At 32.9% G+C, this 27,514-nt stretch overlaps 1 protein-coding gene across 1 annotated transcript; it reads right to left on the reverse strand.

Annotated features, from left to right (window-relative positions):
• Nucleotides 1-267: 267 nt before the first annotated feature.
• LOC140053970 (X-ray repair cross-complementing protein 5-like) lies at nucleotides 268-27,280 on the reverse strand. Its single transcript, XM_072098751.1, has 15 exons — nucleotides 27,215-27,280; nucleotides 26,169-26,368; nucleotides 22,722-22,844; nucleotides 22,187-22,241; nucleotides 20,016-20,109; nucleotides 19,090-19,276; nucleotides 18,118-18,278; nucleotides 17,840-17,936; nucleotides 8,685-8,799; nucleotides 7,849-8,066; nucleotides 6,665-6,776; nucleotides 5,684-5,845; nucleotides 4,734-4,840; nucleotides 4,484-4,567; nucleotides 268-2,976 (listed from the first exon to the last, which is right to left on the reverse strand). Exons 2-15 carry the CDS (start codon nucleotides 26,340-26,342, stop codon nucleotides 2,863-2,865), a joined length of 1,803 nt encoding a protein of 600 aa, XP_071954852.1. The 5' UTR covers nucleotides 26,343-26,368; nucleotides 27,215-27,280; the 3' UTR covers nucleotides 268-2,862.
• Between the last annotated feature and the right edge of the window lie 234 nt (nucleotides 27,281-27,514).

Below are 27,514 nucleotides of genomic sequence, written 5' to 3' on the forward strand. Positions count from 1 at the left end.
GTTTGTCTGTCGAGCTCGGGAAAAATATCGATTTTGTAGATCACCAAATATATAACACATACCTATGACTATACTTAAATACTATATACGTACATGCTGGTTTTGTAGCCGGTTTATGCCGCATTTAAACTAGCTACGTCTGGCAATGCAATCGTACATCGTTCAGACATTATTAATGTATATTATAGGCACTGTCTATTGACTGATGTTGGCACATATTTGTTTTTTTTCAGTAATAAATGATTACATTGAAAAATAATAATTGGCTACTCTATGACATTTTATTTACAAAAAATGCTGCCTTCTAATACTTTCATTTATAACTAAAATGTACCTGTTTGTTTTATTCAAAGAAACTTTTTTTTAATACATTAAACTGTAATTTTACCTTACACTCTCAATATGATACATTTGGAAAGGCTCTCGTATTTTGGATAAAGTTTGCCGCCCTCAATTTGACGTATTTTGGACAATTCATGTATTTGGGATAATTTATAGCGCCCTCAACTTGACGTATTTTGGACAATTCGCGTATTTTGGAAATGAATAGCGCCCTCAAGTCGACGTATTTTGGAAAGACTCGCGTATTTTGGATTAGTATAGCACCCTCAACTTGACGTATTTTGGAAAAAATTCTGCGTATTTTGGACTGATGTTCACCAACCCGACTCGAAATAAACAGAATAGATGCATTTGAAATGTGGTGTTGGAGAAAAAATGCTAAAAATTCAATACAGAAGGAATGATGACATTTTGAATGAAATAAGAGAAGAAAGGCAACTAATGAAACGCATTAATGAACAGCAGGAGAAATGGATTGGTCACAGTATTAGAAATGGAGGATTATTGAAAATAATGATGGAGGGTAGATACGATGGAAAAGCAGGTAGAAGAAGGAAGAGAAAAATGCTACTGGATAGACTTAAAAATGGAAACAAATATCACCAACTAAACTACTAAAGGACAAAGCATTAAATAGAGAAGAGTGAAAGAAAATGACTGTCATGGACCTGCCAATTGGCAGATGACAAGGTAGACAAGGTAGGTAATACAAATTTCGTGTAAATTTGAATTTGTGCTCATACTAATCTTGTGATCACTGCCTGTTTAACACTATCACATCATTTACAGCTTGATGCATCGAATAGAAAAGGTCAATTTCGTTTCTTGTTTGTCTAATACGACTTCCCCACGTCCATTTACGGGGGATATTACCTTTTCAAAAAATGTATTTACTAGGCCTACTTTGACATTTTTGCTAGTAGCAAAACAATAATGATAATAATATCGAAGCTTTACATAGCGCCTAAAATGTTGTAAAACCTCTAAGCGCGGAACATTATTTTACCCCAGTAATTTTTTTTATCAAACACGTAAGGAAACATACTCCCATAATGCAGCTAGTAATCAGCGCAAAGTTGTCTCGATCTAACCGGGTTCCCATTTATACACCTGGGTGGAGAGAGGCAAACGTAAGTAAAGTATCTTGCCTAAGGATACAAGCAATGCGGCGAGAGTTGGATTCGAACCTCAAACTCACGATCAGTGGTCGAACGTCAACACACTGCACCACACGCCCTAAAAATCTAGAAGTCTTTCTCCTGTTTCATTCCCTTTCTTAATACTAGATTTACCAATTGTATATTCATAATAGTTTGCGTGGTCTTTACTGTAGTTACGTAGATAATTTAAAAGTCATTTATTCCTAACTCCATATCTTTATAAACAACAGCAAAACATCTAGGTAAGTTTAGTATAATTATTAAGTGTCTCATTGTAGGCCTCATGACAATTTGTTGTTATTGGGATTTTCTCCTTTGCCTGTATGCTTTTGTACCTTTTGATGTGTTTTTTATTATCGTATATATATTTTATCTTAAGAGCTTTGTCTGTGTATAAACAACAGTTTTAAATATTTTATATATTTGATAATAAATGCTGTGCAAGCATTCATTCAATTTATCTTCTCATATATATTGTCAACAGCTTTATCAGGGTGTTTCGATGATTTTCAGCTTTTGAGCTAACCTACTCGAATGGAACAGTCTTCATTGGCACACTTTTGCAAATACTTTATTTCTAAAAATACTGTAGTTCATTCAGTGGTTCATTTTACTGGTCATTTAAAAAAAGAGTTTGGGAATTTTCTTATTTATTGAATTTATTATATGCTTTTTATATCAACTAAACATTTCGGTCTAAATTGAAAATTATTAATTCATATTTTGGAATATTATTTTAAGGATGAATTTCAGTTTTACTATTAATATAGTGATAAAAACTGTTCTTCTTTATATACTTTTACACTAAGATATTCATTTAATTTTGCATCAGCAAAATGAATAACTATAGTTAGATTGAATAACATTGAACTTTTAATATGTGCACTATCAAAGAGAGTTACATCCCACCAATGAATACATCTATTATCCTCCATCATTCAAATATACCCTAAAAAGTCTCTTATTGCAGCTTATGGCAATTAAATCTCCTGCTGTACTACTTAATATTAATATTTACTAAACCTCCAATATTTCATTTCATTTATTTTATTTGTTATTTTAATCTGGTGGTAAACTTATTTTGGCCTCCTTCTGCACTTTTGTACTAGTGTAATTTTGTTCTTTAGTTGTAAATAAATGTTAAAAACAAGGAAGATCAAGAAACTCTACAGGAGTAGGCTACTATTGTTGATTATTATACTTTTTGTTATTCTTATAGCAAAAACAATAGTTATGGCTATATCCTATCAATACAAAAGTATGAAAAATGAAAAGGTAATTGAAAAAAATATTAATGACTGTATAACTAACTGTATAAAAACATTTTTTATATCAGATCTACAGTTGAAACATAAATTAATCAATAACCACAAAACTCTTTTACTCTATCTACAAGTTCACTTTTCTTTCCAGTTGTCTGTAGTTTCTTAGCTTGGCAGAAAGACCTCAAGTCGGCCACAGTTAATTTGGCAAGCTTTAAAACAAAATACAAATAAATCTTATAGTTCCATGTTTTACTAATAATGAATATTTTTAGCCTGGGTGCAGTACAAATTTTGCGGGAAAAAAGTATAGGAACATTTTTTTAATTTTTTTCTGATAGAGTATACCATATAGAATGTCAGAAAAAAAATCCCCATCTCAGGGTCTTGGGGAAAATTTTTTACGCCACTGGGTATATCCATGTAAAACAAATATTAAATTTCTGCTGTTAACTACTTATTTTTGGGGTAAAACATCATTTGTTGGTCAAAAATGATTGCTAAATCCTGCAAACATCCAAAAAAATATAGCAAACCCCACCAAACCAACATAATAAAAGTGATTGAATCATGTAGTGTACAACCCACTGGGTATATCTATGTAAACAAAAAATTTAATTTCTACTGTTAACTATATATTTTTGGTAAAAAATGATTTTTTATATGTTTTTTTGGAAGGTTTGCGGGGGTTTGCGGGGTTTAGCAATACCCTGTTTTTCCCTCCAAATTGGACGCCATATTGGATTCTGGCATGATGATGTCATCGTATCGACTTGATTCATCAACTACTATGTGAAGTAGTTATTAAAGTAAGCCTCTACTAATTTTAATCCTTAAAACACAACTGCAATTAACAAAAACCATTAATTGATTTTCCCTATCCCCTATATATAGGTATTTGTTTGTGTTAATAGGAATTTGTGTGTGTTATATAGGCCAAAATTTAAAAGTGCCGTAAAAAATTTTCCACAAGACCCTGGGATGGGGATTTTTTTTCTGACATTCTATATGGTATACTCTATCAGATAAACCCAAAAAAAATTGTCCTATACTTTTTTCCCGCAAATGTGTATATTAACTATTCTGCACCCAGGCTATTTGAGGTGAATGGGAAGAATATTTCATGATTTTAAAGATTCACCGCTTCATTTAATGGGGCAGAACCAAGAAAACTAGAATAGTCAAGTCATACATGTTCTATACACAATTTCACACATCTAAAGTAACAGTTATCCAATTATCCCCATGTTTAATCAATATCAAAGACTAGGTCATTAAAAAAGAGGCCCTTCGGTTTTGGATGCGGAGTAGAGCAGTTATTATGGACATGTCACATTACAGGTTTGTTTTGGAACACAGATTTGTGATTGTGTTAAACAAAAAATGTTTACAAAAACCTAAACATGTAATACAGGAGTACCAATCAATATTATCATTAAATATTAATTTCTGTTTATTACTAATCTTGAATGGATGTGAATCAAATAACAAGAATATACTTTAATGTGTTATAAAAAGCACTATTTCATAAATATTTTGCTCCTGTATGAGAGGTGGCTGTTACATGAGGTGTTGTTATGTGAGGTGTTCATTACGTTGGTGTCTGTTACAGTGAGTGTCAATTACGGGAGGTGGTTGGTTTGGTTAAACTATATGGCAAAGTCTCTCTCCAACACATACAGTACATTTATTACATAAATCAATGAAGATGAAAAATACCTTGCCGTCAGCTGCCATCTGTGCAACATCTATTTCACTAGCATCTGTCTTACTTCTCTTACTTCCACCAGTATCTCCAGTAGCCTATCAGAAATGACATACACTTAAGTGTGATTAAGTTTTAATTTGTATTTTTTATTTTGAATGAATTTAGGCCTAATTTGAGTTAGTTAAAAGACATACCGGATTAAGTAGATTGGAATCTATACATTAACTAGGAAGGTTTAATTAAAGAAAAAGAAAAGCACACCTTTCGCTTAGGTGCAGCACCTGGAGAATATCCGTCAGGATAGACCATCTGTTTAAATTCATTGATTAGAGCACCTGCTCTAGAGTTAATACGGTCTACATTAGGGGCTGTAAACAAAAATTTGAAAATAAACATATTGTGACCAACTCAACATAAAACATGGACATGCAATGATGATTAAAGGATAAGACTGGAATGTATATTACAGTGATTCAAATTTGCTCTTGACTATTCACAATCATTCATAACAAAAACTGTTCAAACTAGAGGGTACTCCTAGAGTACAAACCTCCGCCTACTGTAAAATTCCCCTACATAAAATTCCCCAAGAATATTTTTTTTTTACATTTTTTTTTATTAGTTCTAAGTGTAAATATGTTAACTGCACACTACAAATTTGTGGATGACAATGTGGTGTAATGGTTATGTATCCAGCCTCTTACAGTTGAGATCGCTGGTTCAAGTCCCACTGAGGTTTTTTTTTTTTTATTATTTTTTTATTTATTTTTTTTTTTTTTTGTGGACCTTGATCTTTGACCCTGACCCTTCAAAATTTAACCACAATTATATGATGTGTCATTGATCATTGTGGCTAAGTTTGGTGAGAATCGGATAAAAACTGTGGTCTCTAGGTTGTGACCTTGACCTATGACCTTTTCCCCTCAAATTCGAACTCGTCCGAGCTTTTGGGGCATAGATCATTGTTCCCAAATTTGGTGAGAATCTGATAAAAACTGTGGCCTCCAGGCTGTTCACAGACACACACACAAACACACACACGCAAACATACAGGGGTGAAAACATAACCTCCTTGGTGGAAGTAATAAACAACAATAATAGGGCATCCCCTGTTTAGGGGTCTCCCAATGGAGGGGTGTTCCAAAGATGATGTTACCACAGTATAAAAAATGTTTACATTAGAAAATTTCAGTGACAAAATGCATGTGTACCTGTTAAGTCAGTAAATTCATCTGGCTCATCTTTGTCTAGTGCAAGAACTTCCAGATTGCGCCAAAACGTTTGGACATCTGGGTTCTCAAATGAGTTAGGATGGAATTTAAACTGAAGTTTCTTGATGAGTTGCTTAGCTTTGTCTACTTGATCTGGATTTGCTGTAAAGACAATTTTAGTTACAATACAAATCTCAATAAATATATGAACTTCTGATCTCCATGGCTAATTTTCTTCACTTTTCCATACATATAACTCCTCCTTTACAAATAATGAATGTTTATGAGTGTAATGGTACAAATAATGGCATGAGGTGAATGATGAAAGGTTATATTTCAACTAGGCGACAGCCAGCCATCAATCACCAAATGCCATTATTTTTACCATTACATGAATATAAAACATTCATTATTTGTCTTATATAACATCTAAATAGATTCCTGTCATTTGAATCAAATAAAAGGTAGGCCTAGCCAAGGCTAGTACATTCGAATTCACATTGATTAAAACAGTAACATTTGGTTTTTAATAAATATATTATATTTTATAAACGCACCTACTGTTAGTGTTAATTATGTCAACAAACGACCAAACAATCCTAGACCTAGCAAGGCTAAAACGCCTAATACTAACAGACCTAGGCCTAGCTAGACTGAAAGACAGCAATACGAAATGTTGACAGGCAACTGGAACTCATCGTCTTGTAGAGATGTTCCCATTAATTAATCAAAATCCTAAAAACAATCTTAAAGCTAATTTAAATGCCTTTTTGATCTAAATTAGTACATACATATATCTTTCCAAAAATGTACTTCCTTCGCCAAACCAGTCATAACAATAACATTTGCGACAAAAGTACAAAATAGGTGGCGCTGTTGTACAGATTTTTTTTTTCGAACGCCATGTGACCCACAATCGTCCAATCAAATGACAGGAATTTATTTAGGTGTTATATAAAAATCTATAGTATAGTATAGTACCTCTTGTAACTTCACTGAATGACAATTTCCTTAGATCATCTGAGAATGGAAGAAAAACAATGTGAAATCCAGGTGGCTGTATCTGAACATTATGTTCATCCAATTCTTCCTCCTTTGAAAATGGAAAAATACAATTAATAACATACAGAAATTCATAAACAATAGGAACCAGAGGGTCAATATATTAAGTATGATGATATAAAAAAACTCCGAAAAAAGTTTGTTTATAATATTATCATAAATAATAGGGCTATATGTAATTTATTTGACAAAATTCACACAAAAAAGTATTACTGGTTGTTCAAAGTCTCATTCAATCTAAGCTCAAAATCTGCCCAAAATAAGCAAGCAGAAAAACATTTTTGACTAGCTAAGGTTAGTTTAATTGATTGAGGAAGGAATTTGTTTGATCATGCCTACGGCATACAGTTAAAATTACAGTGACAGTTGAGATAACCTTATCAGGTAATTATTATTCTTATAGTATCAATCATTTTTTTTTAAATATCATTTCCACAAACACCTAAATAAAAACCAAAGACCACCAGACTTGTGGCATTGACAATACAACAAATGTTCTCTCAAATTAACATTTGGACATGTCCCAATAACAATAATGATGAAAGTTGATAATTAGTTAAAACATAATTCATATCCAATGTACATAAACATAACATAATAACATAAAAGCTCTTTATAGAATATAAAAAAAGCAATAAAAAAACCAGATAATAATAGCAAAAAAAAATTACAACTATTTTTACTGTCAGGTAGTTTGACTTTGGCTTTATCGATACAATTATTCCACTACAATATAACAACCAAACAATTAAAGATTGACAGACTTCTTAATTTTGATAAAAAAAAGGTCTAGTGCGAATGACGAAACAAAATAAAAACGACCGTTTTTCTCTATATTAACATTTTTTTTTTTAAATCACTTGATATGTATACATGATACAAAATAAGCGTAGCATAGAGATAGTTGTTCATAATTTTGTTATTTTGTTGATTTTTATATAATTTTTTTTAGGGTAGGTAGTATAGAACCATTTTTCAAATTATAAACTGCACAGAAAGTTAATATACCAAAATCTTTGAAAAAAAAAATGTATTTCTAGAGGTAGAGGCTAGCCTTTTAAGTGAGCAAAATTATGTGTTAGAAGCTGTGCAATACAACTTACCTGTGGAAGAAGTGCAATCATTTTTGGTGGAGAATTCTTACGGGGAACATATCGACATATGGCAACCACATCTCTGGCAAGGCACTTCTGCAAAAGCGCTGAAAACGCTTGTGTACTGCCTCGGATTCTATTTTCATCTGGATACAAAAACTTGGATTCTTTATAATGGAAGTGACCCTTCATTGATGACCTAGACTTGAAACCAAGTAACACTAAGCCTAAAAAGTAAAAGAATTCTTTCATTAGTGACTATAAACAAACACCAAGCCCAGAGCAGGTACCTCTCCACCACCCTACTTTCCAGTACATCTTGAAACTGAATTACTCCTCCGAACATCTTACCTGGGATGATTCAAATGCTGTTAAAACCTTCCCAGTACAATCTGGTCATTTCTATACCCAACTACCCTCAGCCCCAGCAATCCGATTACCTTTTTAAAATAAAGTTTATTATAAAACCTTCCCAGTACAATTGCGATCATATATAATAATTTGAAAGAACAAAGATAGAGCACAACTGAAGAATTCTTAATGTACAGTAATAATGATGTTAACTTTTTTTTAGCACTTAATGCTCAGCGCACTTCACATAAATTACTCTGGTCATTGGATCAAATATGTATGGACAGCTCCCATTGTCATAATTATGCAACTAGTAATCAGTTCAATTGTGTTTCACCCTACCAGGTATGCTATAGAACATAAAGATCCCATAAGATGTTTTGCAGAGGTTACCAAGAGTCCTAGAATAGTTGTGCAAGAATCTGAAGATGTTTCCACCATATTAAATTAACTAATTAATGCACAAACCAAAAACACAAAAACTGTTTACTTACTGGATTCATAAAAACTCTTCATTTCTTGCAATTCATCTTTTTCAACTACAATTTTCCTTCCCCCAAAGGTCTGGAACCTCTTGATATCACTTGGCATTAGGGGTTCTGCCGTTTCCTGCCAAAAAAAACATTGTAACAGTATGATATTTCAGGTTGAAATTATCTAACGTTATGTTACAGGAGGCTATCAGCACGCTCAATCATGCATGTAATTTAAGTTTTCTAGTATTTTCAATCATGGTTAATATTAGGATTGGTGGCTATCAGTACAGTTGAACAGTATGATATTCATTGTTTTTCATTGGCAAAGTCAATGTGTCTGATGAATTTTCTATTGGCACATGATCTAAAGATGAATTTGGATATCTCTACCATAAACAAAGCAGGCCTGCAATTGTTTTAATTTTTTGCACATAAACATGTGTACAAAAAGTGAACATGCATTAAACTCTGTCTACACTATCAAACTAGTTTGACAAAAATACAAATCATTTTTATTGCAATTTAAAATTAAAGTTACACAATCATAAAATATTAGAAACATAGAACAAACAAAAGCAAAAAGTAGATTACATACACAAACTTTAGTGCAAAAAATTAATGCAATTACTTAATCCAAAAAAAATGTGATGTGCCCAAATACGGTAGTAATAATGACATCATCGTTTCCATATATAGGCACATCACACTTTTTTGTCACATAAAGTTTGATAGTGTAGACAAGAGTTTAAGAACCATTATCCACAATATCACTTTTCCATTAGATAGATACATACATAGTTGTATGTTTACAACATAGTAGTTATAACAATCCACCTTGTATGTATCTTAGTAATACCATTCTAAAGGCCAATTTACACAGACGAGCGGTAACGGTAAGCGGTAAAGTTGAGCGGAAAACGCAAAAATGTTATTTCTTATGACCATTATCACAGAAGGCGGAGCGGACGAGCGGTTGAGCGGAAATCCGCTCAGGATCGAAATAGATTCGATTTTGTGAAAATACAACGCGGTAAAAGTAAAAAAAGATTCTGGCGAACCAACGACATGATTGAAATGACATCATCTATCAACAACTTTTTTTTGCGTCCGTCGAGTCAAAGACGACAATAAATACGAGTGCCGTAGTAGGCCTAGCCTAGTTTTGCAACTTCTTTTTAGGCGCATTCGGTAAATTATTTCAAACGACAAGAACGCGTTTCAATTTTGACCGTCGTTGAAACGTGTTTGACAATCAACCGTTCTAATTAGTGCATCTAATTGAATATTCATGAGTAGGACCACGTTCCCGACACGCTTTTCCAAACGGAGCCGGAGCGTTGTAGCGCGTTTGTGTCACGCAAACGGCTTCCCTTTGTCTCGCCAGTTCAAACAAAACATCGACGTTCGAACACGTTTTTGTCACAGAGTCGCGTCTTCTATTATCTCGGACTCTTGCAAACTAATCGGGGAACCCCCTTTCGCGGCAAACATCACGGTATAATTGGACAGGCCGTATACAGTGAAGCTAAAACAACGTATAATATTAATAATATGGTGAAGCATAAACAAACGGTTTTCGTAGATTTTAAAGTGAAATAAAATGTACAATGCTGTATTTGTAGTGCAATGATTATATAACCGATCGGCAGTTCACAAATTGTAAAAATAACCGCAATTTAGCTAGGCGCAGTTGATCGCGAGCGAGTGACAGCAAATCGTCGCTTTGCATTACCTTCTATCTCGCTAGCTACTTGGCGCCAAATCACGTTTACACGAATCAATCGTTTATAAGCATCACTAAATCGTATCTTCATATTATTATGACAGTATTAATATCGCGCTATTTACCGTTACTAATAGACTTGCCCCAAGTCTGTATTATCTTTTTTTTTTTTTTTTTTTATTTCGACCGCGATTATTGTCTGAAAATACAGACTTGTGAAACACGTATAGAAATCGATTTGCAGACCGCAAACATACGATAAGAATGACGTAGGTTATCATACCGTATTTGGCTATATTAGTCCAGTCCCTAAGGGGAAATGATGTTACCATAGTGGATACAAGTGTGCCCTTTGGCATGTTGATAGAACATGATATGGAGATACCAAAACAAAGTTACTGGAAATCTGATTTGACCTCTGTGACCTCTGACCTCAATTTTTATATTTCTATCTTAAACAGCCATATCTCCGCAACGGGTTTGACAATTGAAATGATATTGGTGTCAAATAGATCAGAGGGTACATGTTTATATTCGCTCTAATAGAACTTTTTTCAAAAAAACGACCGGAAATGTAATTTCTCAATGTTTTGTTTTGACCTTTGACCTCGGCTTACTATATCTCAATAACTACTGGTCAAAATTTCTTGAAATTTGTTTCAAATTGTTAAGAGCATACATATTTATATATACTCTAATTAAACATGTTCTTCCAAATCCACAGGAAATGTAATTTACTGACCTTTGACCTTTAATGTTTAAATATGTCTGATATACCTAAAATATAGATTTAATGGACCAGAACTACATTCAATATCCTATTTAGCCTTTTACAATTTTCTTAAAACTTAATGTTTAATTTAATTTCAATATATAATTCCATCGCATGGTAGGCCTACACCGTAAGAGCAACACTTAATATCAACAAAAAATTAGATAAACTTAAAAGTTAAATAACAATAAAAAAAAAAATGAAAATCAGGATCTTAAAGAAAGAAAAGAAGAATTAACCAATGCGATTTGATACTCATAAAACATATGACCTAATTATCAATTAATTGCTTGAAGTATGCTGAAAAAATAAAATGTTTGAAACAGTGAGGAAAAAGCGAAGAAAAGAAAAACATATGTTTAAAATATTAGAAATCTGAAAAGGATCAAAGACAAATTAATTACAAAGCTGATTTCTTTTCAAGAACATTTGTAGTGGAATATAAAAGGAAAACAAACCAGTGAGCAGTCAAAATTACCATCTTGGCTTAATGAGGCAATAACACATCCAGCTCATAACACTAACAAAATCTTTGAAACCAGAAGAAATTAAGAGAAGCAATGATAATTATACTTTAATCCACAAAAACATGACAAAACTGATATCAACCATTACCGACCAAACGAACATTATCACATGTACACAAATAAGTTACAAAAGTAATCAAAAAACAAAATCAGAGACCGACTAGAAGTAAATAAACCAATATATAAGGCTTTATACAGTAGGACCATCTTATACAGTTTGTCAATCAACTAAAATAAAAAGGAAATGAATATCACCAAATCTTTGATTTAGAGATTATCAGAAAGCATTTGACTCAATAAAACAGGCATTACCATATTAGAGGGAAATATTATACCTCAACAAATATTGATTACGATCGTTCAAAGAGAAGTTAAGGAAGATTAGTAAGACAAGGCGACACTTAAGATCTTCACTGCATTGGAAGAGGTGTTTAATCAAAGAGCTAATTTTAAAAATAGAGTAAATATCACTTTAAAGACAAAATAAACAGTTAATTTAACCAAAATCACAATAGTGGCGTTCACATCGCACTATGGCTAGTTAATTTAAGTAGATTATCTACATGATCTCGCCATAATTTGGATGTGAACGCTCAATTATGTCCGGATGATGTTTTTTTTCTGGACAATTATTGCTGCTTGGATTTAGAAGTAAATCCAAGGATAGCCAGTTATTTTATGAGGGTAATCCAATTAACAACCCAGCGGGTGGCCTTTAGCCTCATTTGCACCAATGAAATTGAAGAATTTTTTAACCCATTTCATTTTCATATTTAACATTTGAATTGCAAAGAATATGGTCATTCTTCATTGTGTACCCCATAAAATGTCCTAAAAAATTAAATGAACTATGTCTGACGAGGACAGAGGTCTAATAGATATTAGAAGATGGTAGGCCTAAAATATTTACTATACTGAAAAATAGAATACAAAATTTAACACAGAAAGTAAAATGACCAATTGTTTGTAATCAGAAGTTAAAAGTAAACAACATACGGGATAAATAAAAGAAATAGATGATTTTTTTTTACATAGAATAGCATTTAAAATCTCCAATACCAGGATTTTATGAAATTTAATTAACTAGACATAATTGTACCAAAGAACGGGATTTGTCAAGGTTTGTCCATTTAGTAGAAAATTGTTAAATCCACTTCTTCTAGACATAGTACCATGTGAACCCCACTATTGACTTCCAGCCTATTTTTTGCTTTGAATTACAGTTTTTTTGGGTATGCACTATATCATTTTTTTTCAATCCAATTTTTGGTGAAACTATTATGTGTGACATTAAAATTGCATATTCAACAAAAATATTTGTCAAAATTACTTTTGTCAGGGGGAAAATAAGTATATCTTTAATAGCATGTGATATTATTAGCAAATATTTCAAATGTAGTTTTAAAACTTTCCCATTACAAACAATTGCCATAATTCTGATAACATTACAATACACCCATCCTCTGGGACTTATTTTCAAATGTAGCTAAAAACTTTCCAGTACAATTCCGGTCATTTTGATGTGTATAGATGCATGCAGTAGCATTGGAAAAGCGTGAGAGGGGGAGGTGGTTGGGGTGATGGAGAGACATATTTTTTACATGTTTGTCTACACTATAAACTAGTTTAACAAAAAAGGTGTGATGTGCCCAAATATGGTAGTGATATGTCATTCATCGTGTCCATATATGGGCACATCACATTTTTTTGTCGCATAAAAATGTTATAGTGTAGACAGAGTTTAACATTTGTGTAACATGTAACAAAAATATGTGTCTCTCCATCCACCCCAACCCCCTCCCCTCTCTCGATCTCTTTTTATAGATTATTAATTGCTAAATATATGCAAAACGATTGGTCATAGCTCAAAATGACATTTCCAATTGAATTCTGACAAAATATTTTGTTAGAGCAAATATAAATGTGTATATTATAAACAATTTGACACCAAACTGAACTTTTTAGGACAAATAGTTACCGAGATATTGACATATTCAAACATTAGAGGTTAAGGGTCAAAAAAGCTTAATTTATGGTAATTTTTTGAAAAAAGTTTCTATTAGACTAAATATTAGATTTATTTTCTTAACATTTTGAGCCCATTCTCAAATCTCTGAGATTGCGTGTTATTGAGATATTAGGCAATCAAGGTCAAAGGTCAAACTGAAAAATAAAGCCTTTGCGGCCATTTTTGTACAATTATTTTCATTATAGCGAATATAAATATATATCTTCCAAGCATTTTGAAAAAAAAATAAATGTAAAATGTCTCTGCGTTGTCAAGATATGGCGATTTTTAGTTATATAATAGAAAAATATAAAAATTGAGGTCAGAGGTCACAGAGGTCAAATCAGATTTCCAGTAACTTTGTTTTGGCATCTCCACACTATACTCTACCAAACTGCTATACTGAAAAATTTGTATCCAGTCTGGTAACATCCCACCCCTTTTTCTCCCCTTGGGACTGGACTATATGGGGCGGGCGGTATGTAAATATGGATTTCGAATCGACCAATGATGATTTTGTTTCAAAATGAAAGAGATCGAGTACGTAGGCCTACCAGTGCTTAATGTACGATCGAGACTGTTGAAATATAAAATAGTAATGCCAAGTTGTTTTGTTTTATTAATTGTTTAGTCCTTGGCCTAGGCCTCTTTCGTAGGTCCTACTCAACTCGCACGTATGACCTGCCAAATAAAACGCCAATGAAGTAGGCCTACATATCACCGGCACACAACAGGGCTACACCACCACACAGACAGAACAGGACAGGGTTTTGGTGGGAATTAAATCAAAATTATCTCCGCGTAATAAATGATCCATTCAATGTTTGATTTGCGGAGAAGCTAGCATATCATATATCAAGACGAGTTTTCATGTTTCAAAGATCCCATCAAATGTTTACCAGACTACTAGGCATATAAAATAATTTCTAGCCTTCAGACTTTCATAAATGTACCCAAGTACACATTGTCTAACATAGCGCATGCGCATCATCTTAGTTATTGAGTCTTTGAAATTCTGAAATATGAATATTTAAACAGTGTACGAGTGAGTAGCCAATCGCATGCAGCTGAAACTAGTCAACCGGATAATCGTATGCACCAAGAATTCTTGGTGTCAAACCACGTGACTTGTGCGTGTTTCCCCAGACGGAGTATCCAAAATCAAGTAGTATACGTATGAAACGCCATATGTGCCAAAATATTTATCTTTTAACTAATATTAAGACAAAACTCCGTCTGGAACCCAGACTACGTTACTAAATACTAGATATATCAATTTATATTTCAGATAAAAGTTAAAAAATCGTCGGTAATCTGAAAGAAATCTATTTTAACAGTACGGTGTTTGAACCATGGGAAACGCTATGATAATCTCTTAGATAAGCAATTCTGGCTATACATAATTAATTTTACATGAACATTATCAGAACACGATTGCATCGTTAAAAACATTTTTTTTTTAGCAAGAGGCACATTAATTTAGTTTTTGAATGGATAAAATTGATGCAGTATTTACAGAGTTACGATTTTAGCCGGTTGTTTTTCACTCATTTATCGAGCTGTTGAATGTTTTGTTTGCACCCCCTAACCCTGCAACGATGATATGCACCTTATTCACGTACTGTTTTTCCATTCGACCGTATTAAGCTTATACTATACTATATATATTTATTATACTATACCAGCCAGGGAGTTGATATACTAGCCTGAGTAGGTTATTAAAATAATGCAATAGCTAGCTTATTTTCACAATGAATGTACCATATTTAGTTCTAGGCCCAGCTAGTTACTTTTTACTAGGCCGGCCGGCATATTGATTGTGGTCGATTTATGTTATTCCTAGCTAGCTAAAAAGCCATCGAATTAACTATACTTTACTGAATCCCAGACTTGGGCCTAGCCTCTGTAACTAAACACCATTTTTAATTTATTATGGTGCGTTAAAACAATCGTAGCCTAAAATTCCTTTTGGTGAATGAGATTCTATATAACAACAAACAATGTTGATTGAAAATCATAATGTCCATGCAATCACACATGTACACCATGAATTTTCTCCTCCATGATGAGCACACACATGTTTTGGGCGATTTCTGTTGGATCATTCCATTATGTAATAGGAAGACACATATATTCTACATTTTTATTAAATAATATTGTATGGGTTTTACTTCTTCTTTTATTTTAAATTTAATATAACGCACACACTTTTATGCTTTTATTTATTTCCAAGGACATTAATACTAATCAAAGCACTTTCAGAATAATACTAGCACATTTTATGATTCACTCACTAATGGAAAAAAACCAAAGGGTAAACAAATAGCAGAGGGAATTGGCAACTAAGGTGGAACAGCCTGTGTTTTTAAAGCTTGATACAAAAAAACGTCCCTACTTCGTAAAATGCTTAATAGGGCACCGATTTTTTTCATTCAAAAGCTATTTTAATTAACTAAATCATTATAGGGAATTTAATGTACATATACTGACTGAAAAAAGTACAAAAATTTATTCAAAGTTAGTAACAGTACAGATGCATGGCCTTAGACTTATTGTTAATGGAATCCCTGCTGTGTGTGTAAACACATTAAACCACAGGGTGTGGACAGGGTGCACAAAATTTTAGGCGCATGTATCTCAGTTTCCTATGCGTTATAATTTCCAGCCATTAAATAAATTTCCCACGATGTAAACGAACGTAGAGACACGATCCAACAAAATGACTAGGCCAACTTATAAAAATAATATAGCGAACGTCCAGTCGATCCAGAAACGATCCCGACAAAAAAAGATCGTCAACCATTTTCATTCTAAATATAGTATCAGAACGTTCAGTCGGTCGCTCAAAAAGAGTGCCGACAGAAGACCGTAATTAATACATACCTAGTTTTTTTTTGGTCACATGGCATGAAACACGATACTCTCTGTTTACCGCAACCTCTCACATGTTTTTTTTTTTAACATCGGTACCAGGGGTGGCTAATTACGTGTACCTGGATTTTGTGTCTCATGACATGAAACGTAATACTCTCTTAGCTGCTCTAAACTGTTCCCGCGATTCACATGTTTTTTTCCCTCCATCCAAATTCTAGTCGGGCATTTTCTTTAATAATTTAAAAAAAGGCATATCTTAAATCTTAACATGGAATATATATTTATCTTGCATATATTTTGTTGGTGTCCTAGCCTAGGTGTTGTTTTATTATAATTCGCTAACCCAAGGTAGTGTAGACCGCATTATTATTACATTGCAATGTTGTTTACGGGCTGTGTGGGGCCGTATCAAGGGAATCCCCACAAACAAGAAATCGCGTTTGTAGCGATATTGTACGCATTGTTTTTGTATATTTTTCCGTAATTCGGTAAGGAGTATAACTCCATGCATGGAGTTTCTCCATGGTAGGCCTCCTCTAGAGACTGGCCTCCTCTAGAGACCAGGCCCTAGTACCAAGGTTTAAAAAGTAATTTTTATGTAAAGTACGTCTTGACAAACGGCGGGCGTGTGAAGAACAATATACCGTTATCTGGAAATTTAATACTCAATGAAGGAATCGTACAAAAGGCCAAACAATAATGCTGCTCAGTCAAACGTTCAATGGGGCAGAGCAACATGCCAAACGTGAATAAACGCGTCCAAACGTGGTTCCCCCAAATGGTCTGCCAAACGCGTCTTTACGACCTTTGTCGTAATGCAATAGCAAACGTGCCTGAACGCGTTCTTGTCGTTTGAAATAATTTACCGAAGGCGCCTTATTCAGAAATACAAAAACCTACGACGTGAATAATTGTTCGTATAAGGATAGTGAAAAGAAAATATACAGTTTAGTATGTAATTAGGCAACAAGTCCCTCTAAAACTTAGGTGTGTGTGTGCTAGGCCTACTGACAGTCAGTCACATCCAGGCTAGCAGTGACTGTAACATGCATTAGCCTCGAGGCCTACACGCACCTACTTTCCACCACTCCGTTCGCGAACTCCGCACGCTGTGTAAATGGGAAAAGTCAAGCGGTTTTTCGCTTACCGTTACCGCTCGTCTGTGTAAATTGGCCTTAAGAGGTCATTCCTTTTACAGTTGTCTAGTTCTGTCACACATTCATTTTCTGAAAATTGATGATCTAATTCTAAACCTAACTGTTTACATACCTCACAAAAATATGTTACTTTTGTCTTAAGTTCTTCATTTGTTTTCTTGTACAGTTTTACTGAATAAGGCTTTCTTGTTTTAGTTGTTAAACTGAATCTGAAAAAGAAAATAAACAAAAAATGTTTACTATCAAAACAAATATTGTTTATAATCTAATTATTAATTAAATTGCAAATTTCATTAAAATTGAGCAGACACTACTATTGTATTATTCCTTTTGCCGGACCATTCCATTTGTCGTAAGGTGTTCATTCTTGGTATATATTAATATAGTTACACAGAAACAGAAAGTTCCAGGCCACTTCCTAGACAAAGATTGAATCGTCCTTGTGAACGTTTCTTGTGGTCCTTGGTTCGGACCCTTGTCAGTAGTTCCTCAAATTTGTCAGATGCATCTGGCATTATGTCATACTCATCTTCTTGAGCACAGATGATGTCCTAGAAAAAAATTTATTTAAAGTTTAAAATCATCAAAAAATCAAATAAACATTTCTTTTGTATTTTCACAGGCTCCAAACTATAAAAGTAAAATGTTTGAAGACTTTATAAAAAAAACAGGGGAATATTTAAAATAGAAATATTATATAAAACAACAGCCTAAAAAGTGAGCTAAAAATGAGAGGATGGTCATCCAATATGGATACTTGCAATCTGCTAATCAGATACACAATTTTGAAGTGAGTGAGTGGCCGAGCGGTTAAGACAGTAGAACCGTAATTACGTAGCCATAACATCGGCATGGATTCGAGACTCTCGGATAAGGACTATAAACCGTAGGTCCAGTGTACACATCTAGCTCGTGTGCACTTTATTAAAGAACCTACATAGTAAATCTTTTGAGACGAGTAGGGGGATACCTCAGGAAAACCAGTCTTTGACTGAAGAGGTTACCCAGTATAAATATATATATTTTAATTTCAGTAACACATCTAACCAAGTAATATTAGCAATGACATTAGGGGGTGGGTTACTATTTTCAGGTGCCTAATTTAAGATTAGTAATAGTAACCCACTACTCTAATAGTGACCCCCCTTCTAATACTAATCCACCCTAAAAAACAATCAAAGAATAATAACCCAGGGTTTTAATTAGAAGATTTACGGTATACAGTTTTGTAAAAAAAATATGTTGCTCCTGTATGAACCAATGTGAATGAAAGTTATACAATAACAAATATTATTGTATTGTTGTATATTTATAATTCCAAGACTAATATCATTATTATTATCTGCACCTAGAGACTCATACCTGGTAGAATTTAGAGACATCAAAGTTTTGTCCAGGCAACTTCAAATGCATCAAATCAATCTCAATTCCAATAGAATTAAGATCGTTTGCTTTTGTTTTTGCTTGACGTTGAAACGCAACATTGTCCGCATGCGGATTATCATTGTTTGTGAACAGCAGAATACGTTTGTGACCAAGTTTCTGTGTACTGAAATATAACAGAGTATTTATTATGTGTATTTGCAAGAAAAATACATACTATAAAAAGACATACAGTGGTTACTATCTACTGTACTAAATATCATCATATAAGGTGCTATATTTTGTTTCAAAATTCCTCCAAACATATAGGGCACTTTTAAAAAAAGTAAATAATTAACAGTCAATTTAAACAATTTTAGTTTTAGGGATATTAATAAGTATATACCATAACAACAAAATATTGAAAGTTTATTATTGATTTTTAGGGGATTATATCCCAACATCTTTGGGACGCATAATAATAATATTTATTGAAGATACACCATTACAATGGTGGCACACGTTTATATTTGGTGCACTCTTAAAAATAAATATGGACAATTGGACAAACTTATGTATACAGATTTATTTAAATGTATAGCTTTTTTTATTTGGGAAAAATCATTTTAGAGGTCTAAAGGGGTCGTGCTATGCATCGAGGTTAGGCCTTTTTTACTTCTTTGTAATTTCCTTGAAACATTTTTATACTAAAACTGTTTAAATTTTTTTCAATACTTTTTTTAAAATTTTCTGCTAAAATATGATCTGTGCCATGTTTCATTTTCAACGAATAAATCTTAAACGTGTAAAAATGCAATCTGTACATTGAAACACAACGTACAGTATTGATGTCAAGCTACACAGAGCAAGTTTTACCTATACATATACAGAGGTTGTCAAAACTGCCTAATATTGCATTTACTCACCATTGTGAGAACATATTTGAGCAACACCACAATGCATCACTGACAGAAAATGAACTGCTGTGACCATACTTTGTTTCAAAACCATTATTGTCATCTAAAACACACAAAAAAAACGATGTGACACGATCAGGTTGCTTTAACTTGATCGGTAAAAACACACATGCAATTGCAATAAACACCATCACACTTTCAAAAGTGCTAGTACATGTGTTTTGACCCACAATCGTCCAATCGAATGACAATCTACATTGGTGTAGATTAAATTATTGTCAATGTCAGTATGTTGACTGTAATATGTTGACTGTAATATGTTGTTGACTATATATGCTGACTGTAATATGTTGACTGTAATATTTTGACTGTAATATGTTGACTGTAATATGTTGACTATAATATGTTGACTGTAATATGTTGATTGTAATACATTGACTGTAATATGTTGACTGTAATACATTGACTGTAATATGTTGATTGTAATACTTTGAATGTAATTATGTTGACTGTAATATGTTGACTGTAATATGTTGACTGTAATATGTTGACTGTAATATGTTGATTGTAATACATTGACTGTAATATGTTGACTGGTAATACGTTGATTGTAATACATTGACTGTAATATGTTGATTGTAATACATTGACTGTAATATGTTGATTGTAATATATTGACTGTAATATGTTGATTGTAATACATTGACTGTAATATGTTGATTGTAATACATTGACTGTAATATGTTGATTGTAATACATTGACTGTAATATGTTTTTTGTAATACATTGACTGTAATATAATATAATGTAATATACATATAATATGTAATGTAATATCTTGTATGATAATCTGTCCTAAGTCACGGAGGATTCAATTGAAACCTATTATTACTATTAATGGCAAAAGCTTAGAATATGTGGACTCAACCACATATCTTGGTCATGTTATATCCTTGGATTTATGTGATGAGTTTGATATAAAGCGGCAATACCGATCTTTGTGTATCCGAGCCAACTCCTTGGTCAGAAAATTTAGTATGTGTTCTATCAATGTGAAATGTGTTTTATTTAGAACATATTGTGTAAATATGTATTGTGCTACATTATGGTGCAACTATAATCAAGGTACCTTGCGATCTCTCCAGGTATGCTACAATAATGGTTTAAGAATGTTGTTGCAAAGGCCTCGACATTGCAGTGCCAGCCTCATGTTTACGGAATGTAGAATTCCCTCTTTTTATGAATTGTTAAGAATATCAATATATGGCCTGATGTGTAGACTTAATGCAAGCAAAAATATTTTAATCTCAACGATTATAAGCAATGTCTTAGTTAAGTCGAAGATGCTCTCCAGATGGAATGCCATCCTGAGATGAGTAGTAGTAATTTTGTTTATTTTATTTATTTCATTTATATGTAATTTACTTTCTATGGACCAGAGTTTCCGAAATAAAAGATTGAATAAATGAATGAATATGTTGATTGTAATACATTTACTGTAATATGTTGATTGTAATACATTGAGTGTAATATATTGAGTTTAATATGTTGATTGTAATACATTGACTGTAATATGTTGATTGTAATACATTGACTGTAATATGTTGATTGTAATACATTGACTGTAATATGTTGATTGTAATACATTGACTGTAATAATTATGTTGATTTTAATATATTGACTGTAATATGTTGATTGTAATACATTGACTGTAATATGTTGATTGTAATACATTGACTGTAATATGTTGATTGTAATACTTTGACTGTAATATGTTGATTGTAATACATTGACTGTAATATGTTGATTGTAATACTTTGACTGTAATATGTTGATTTTAATATATTGAGTGTAATATGTTGATTTTAATATATTGAGTGTAATATGTTGATTTTAATACATTGACTGTAATATGTTGATTGTAATACATTGACTGTAATATGTTGATTTTAATATATTGACTGTAATTTATGTTGATTGTAATACATTGAATTTAATTTATGTTGATTGTAATACATTGACTGTAATATGTTGATTGTAATACATTGACTTTAATTTATGTTGATTGTAATACATTGACTTTAATTTATGTTGATTGTAATACATTGACTGTAATATGTTGATTGTAATACATTGACTGTAATTAAACTGTAATTATGTTTTCTACAATATTCCTTACTAGTTAAGTATGATTCAAGCTCCAAAATCCTAGCTGCACTTGGTTGTTCAAGATCCTAGGAACAGACAAAAAATACAATTACTAGATCACCCCTGACTGCACTGTGTTAATTAAATGTTACTAAATAAGATTTTATTAATTAGTTTCATATTTATGGGTCGGCAAATGTATTTGTGAAAGAAAATAATTGGTACTTTGCATACGATTTTTACAGCGGATGATTTTTTTTTTTAATAAATTTGAAAAAGTAAGTTTATACAGTACAACAGGGGACACATAACTAAGCCAAACTTGCAGTCAATATGTTCCAAGGAAGATTAATATCTTAAAGGCACTACAATATTTACAGTAGATTAAAAAGTATATCTACATACTGTACAGTACTTAGGGGACACAAAGTATACCTTTAATATTTGGGGTTAGTTGTAGAATTAAAACATAGTGTACATGTACAGTAGTTCGTTCGAAAAGTGTCCCCTTAATAGAGGTATTCCCAAATAATATAACTTCTTAATACAGTAACCTAGTACTGTACCTGTAAAACAAATATGTGCTTAAAATCATTTTTATTTTGATGTTTATCAGTTCCAAAGAATACAACACCAATCAGATCTTTATCACTGCTTATGATCTTGTTGCTTAACACACTACGTGCACACTGAAATAGAAAAAAATATATACACATTATGTCACACTAAAATAGAACACAATACACACACTACATACACACTGAAATAGAACAAAATACATGCATTATGGGAACACTGAAATAGACCACAATACGCACACTACATACACAATGAAATAGAACACAATACATGCATTATGGGAACACTGAAATAGAACACAATACGCACACTACATACACAATGAAATAGAACACAATACATGTGCATTATGTGAACACTGAAATAGAACACAATACGCACACTACATACACACTGAAATAGAACACAATACACACACTACATACACACTGAAATAGAACACAATACATGCATTATGGGAACAATGAAATAGAACACAATACGCACACTACATACACACTGAAATAGAACACAATACATGCATTATGGGAACACTGAAATAGAACACAATACGCACACTACATACACAATGAAATAGAACACAATACATGCATTATGGGAACACTGAAATAGAACACAATACGCACACTACATACACACTGAAATAGAACACAATACATGCATTATGGGAACACTGAAATAGAACACAATACACACACTACATACACACTGAAATAGAACACAATACATGCATTATGTGAACACTGAAATAGAACACAATACGCACACTACATACACACTGAAATAGAACACAATACATGCATTATGTGAACACTGAAATAGAACACAATACACACACTACATACACACTGAAATAGAACACAATACATGCATTATGGGAACACTGAAATAGAACACAATACACACACTACATACACACTGAAATAGAACACAATACATGTGCATTATGGGAACACTGAAATAGAACACAATACATGCATTATGGGAACACTGAAATAGAACACAATACACACACTACATACACACTGAAATAGAACACAATACATGTGCATTATGGGAACACTGAAATAGAACACAATACGCACACTACATACACACTGAAATAGAACACAATACATGCATTATGGGAACACTGAAATAGAACACAATACACACACTACATACACACTGAAATAGAACACAATACATGTGCATTATGGGAACACTGAAATAGAACACAATACGCACACTACATACACACTGAAATAGAACACAATACACACACTACATACACACTGAAATAGAACACAATACATGCATTATGGGAACACTGAAATAGAACACAATACGCACACTACATACACACTGAAATAGAACACAATACATGTGCATTATGGGAACACTGAAATAGAACACAATACGCACACTACATACACACTGAAATAGAACACAATACATGTGCATTATGGGAACACTGAAATAGAACACAATACACACACTACATACACACTGAAATAGAACACAATACATGTGCATTATGGGAACACTGAAATAGAACACAATACGCACACTACATACACAATGAAATAGAACACAATACATGCATTATGGGAACACTGAAATAGAACACAATACACACACTACATACACACTGAAATAGAACACAATACATGCATTATGTGAACACTGAAATAGAACACAATACACACACTACATACATACTGAAATAGAACACAATACATGTGCATTATGTGAACACTGAAATAGAACACAATACGCACACTACATACACACTGAAATAGAACACAATACATGTGCATTATGTGAACACTGAAATAGAACACAATACGCACACTACATACACAATGAAATAGAACACAATACATGCATTATGGGAACACTGAAATAGACCACAATACGCACACTACATACACACTGAAATAGAACACAATACGCACACTACATACACACTGAAATAGAACACAATACGCACACTACATACACAATGAAATAGAACACAATACATGCATTATGGGAACACTGAAATAGAACACAATACGCACACTACATACACAATGAAATAGAACACAATACATGCATTATGGGAACACTGAAATAGAACACAATACGCACACTACATACACACTGAAATAGAACACAATACATGCATTATGGGAACACTGAAATAGAACACAATACGCACACTACATACACACTGAAATAGAACACAATACATGCATTATGGGAACACTGAAATAGAACACAATACGCACACTACATACACAATGAAATAGAACACAATACATGTGCATTATGTGAACACTGAAATAGAACACAATACGCACACTACATACACAATGAAATAGAACACAATACATGTGCATTATGTGAACACTGAAATAGAACACAATACACACACTACATACACACTGAAATAGAACACAATACGCACACTACATACACACTGAAATAGAACACAATACATGTGCATTATGGGAACACTGAAATAGAACACAATATGCACACTACATACACAATGAAATAGAACACAATACATGCATTATGTGAACACTGAAATAGAACACAATACGCACACTACATACACACTGAAATAGAACACAATACATGAGCATTATGGGAACACTGAAATAGAACACAATACGCACACTACATACACACTGAAATAGAACACAATACATGCATTATGTGAACACTGAAATAGAACACAATACGCACACTACATACACAATGAAATAGAACACAATACATGCATTATGGGAACACTGAAATAGAACACAATACACACACTACATACACACTGAAATAGAACACAATACGCACACTACATACACACTGAAATAGAACACAATACATGCATTATGGGAACACTGAAATAGAACACAATACGCACACTACATACACAATGAAATAGAACACAATACATGCATTATGGGAACACTGAAATAGAACACAATACACACACTACATACACACTGAAATAGAACACAATACATGTGCATTATGGGAACACTGAAATAGACCACAATACACACACTACATACACACTGAAATAGAACACAATACATGCATTATGGGAACACTGAAATAGAACACAATACGCACACTACATACACAATGAAATAGAACACAATACATGCATTATGGGAACACTGAAATAGAACACAATACACACACTACATACACACTGAAATAGAACACAATACATGTGCATTATGGGAACACTGAAATAGACCACAATACGCACACTACATACACACTGAAATAGAACACAATACATGCATTATGGGAACACTGAAATAGAACACAATACGCACATTACATACACACTGAAATAGAACACAATACATTTCCAGAAAGTTGTCTTCACACTATGCAAACCTGGTTGCATACTGTACTTGTTACTTTTTGCAGGTGTGAAAATGGTATTATTGTACCTTTATGCAAAGATCAAAATGACTGCCCTCATCATCACCAGATTTCTCCAACATAGACTTGTTGGTTTCTATAAGGAAAATAACAGCATCCTTGGTAGAAAACCTGCTATCAAAGAAGGCTTCGTCGTCCTCATCTTCATCATCACCACTGAAAAAGTTTTGCCAATTAGACATGGCAATTTGGATTGCGTTTGGGAAACCTGAAAGGAATCAGACTATTGGTTAAAGTACTATATGCATAGCATCATACTTTTCTTGGCAGGCTTGGTATCGCCCGGTAGGGTTTTATGATATAAAATGTTATCAAGTACATGAACACTTTATTTAATGTTATTGTGATATTATTGTACGTTTTATACATTTTCAATGTAAAAACTGTAAAAATACTGATAGGTTTTATTCCGAACCCCTCTGTGATAAGCCTCTGTGATAAGTGATGTTTTGTTGGTTTTGAAGCATTGTGACGAATGAAAAGTTTAACAATATTTTAACTGATTTGTTTCTGGAACATGTGTACTTTACATCATTTTATATCACCAAACCCTAACAGGCGATACTGGACTACTGGGCATAGATTAGAATGACCCTAGGCCTATACATATATTATTAATAAGATTTTAAGTTTGACTTGAGGTTGCTGCTGCCGCTGGCTTCTTTCCCAATTATAAATATGAGCGCTAACTGTACTTACCTACTTAGATTATGTGGCACTTACCTACTTAGATTATGTGGCAATCACCGCACATCAAAAGGAAGTGTAAATGCTTTTTAAATGGGTTATTAAGAATCAAGAAATTGAAGGCGAACCACTCATCTGGCTAGGCCTTTATAAACAGTATCAGAGAGATCATTCTCGCCAAGAATATTCACTGTCAACCTGCTATTATTAAACAAACATTCATCTCTATCTAATCTAGCCTGGCCTAGAATGTTTAGTCTTAAATTAGCGGCCCTAGCTCTGTATTATGATTTAAATTCACAAACATACCACATTATTAATAATATAATAGGATGTATGTTTGAATATTTGTTTTAATACCACTTACAAAAACTCAATAATATGCTCAGATCTCATACAAAACTCGTTGTATATTGCCACTCGAGCGAGTATTAGAGCGAAGAATGATTATCTCGAGCGGATGCATTCTTTGTGTACTTCAATGATAGGCCTAATATTCAAATAAATCAATTGAAAAAATATCAGATTTCAAATCAACAACACAGAAATTAACGAATTTAAAAGTTTCATTAGATTAGTGTAGTGAAATAGAATAATAATAGATAAATCTAAATCCTTGCCACTCAAAATGAATTTGTTTTATGATGAACTAATTAATTTGTATTCG

The sequence above is a fragment of the Antedon mediterranea genome, chromosome 7 (assembly GCF_964355755.1).
Source record: "Antedon mediterranea chromosome 7, ecAntMedi1.1, whole genome shotgun sequence".
Lineage (NCBI taxonomy): Eukaryota > Metazoa > Echinodermata > Crinoidea > Comatulida > Antedonidae > Antedon > Antedon mediterranea.

What these genes read in the sequence shown, in the direction of transcription:
- LOC140053970 (XM_072098751.1), bottom strand. Translation starts at nt 26,342, where the DNA reads ATGTCTAATTGGCAAAACTTTTTCAGTGGTGATGATGAAGATGAGGAC. An exon ending in AGCACATATTTGTTTTACAG is followed by an intron (nt 22,242 to 22,721) that starts GTACAGTACTAG and finishes GTCTGTTCCTAG; the next exon opens with GATCTTGAACAACCAAGTGC. An exon ending in GCTTGAATCATACTTAACTA is followed by an intron (nt 20,110 to 22,186) that starts GTAAGGAATATT and finishes TGTGTGTTTTAG; the next exon opens with ATGACAATAATGGTTTTGAA.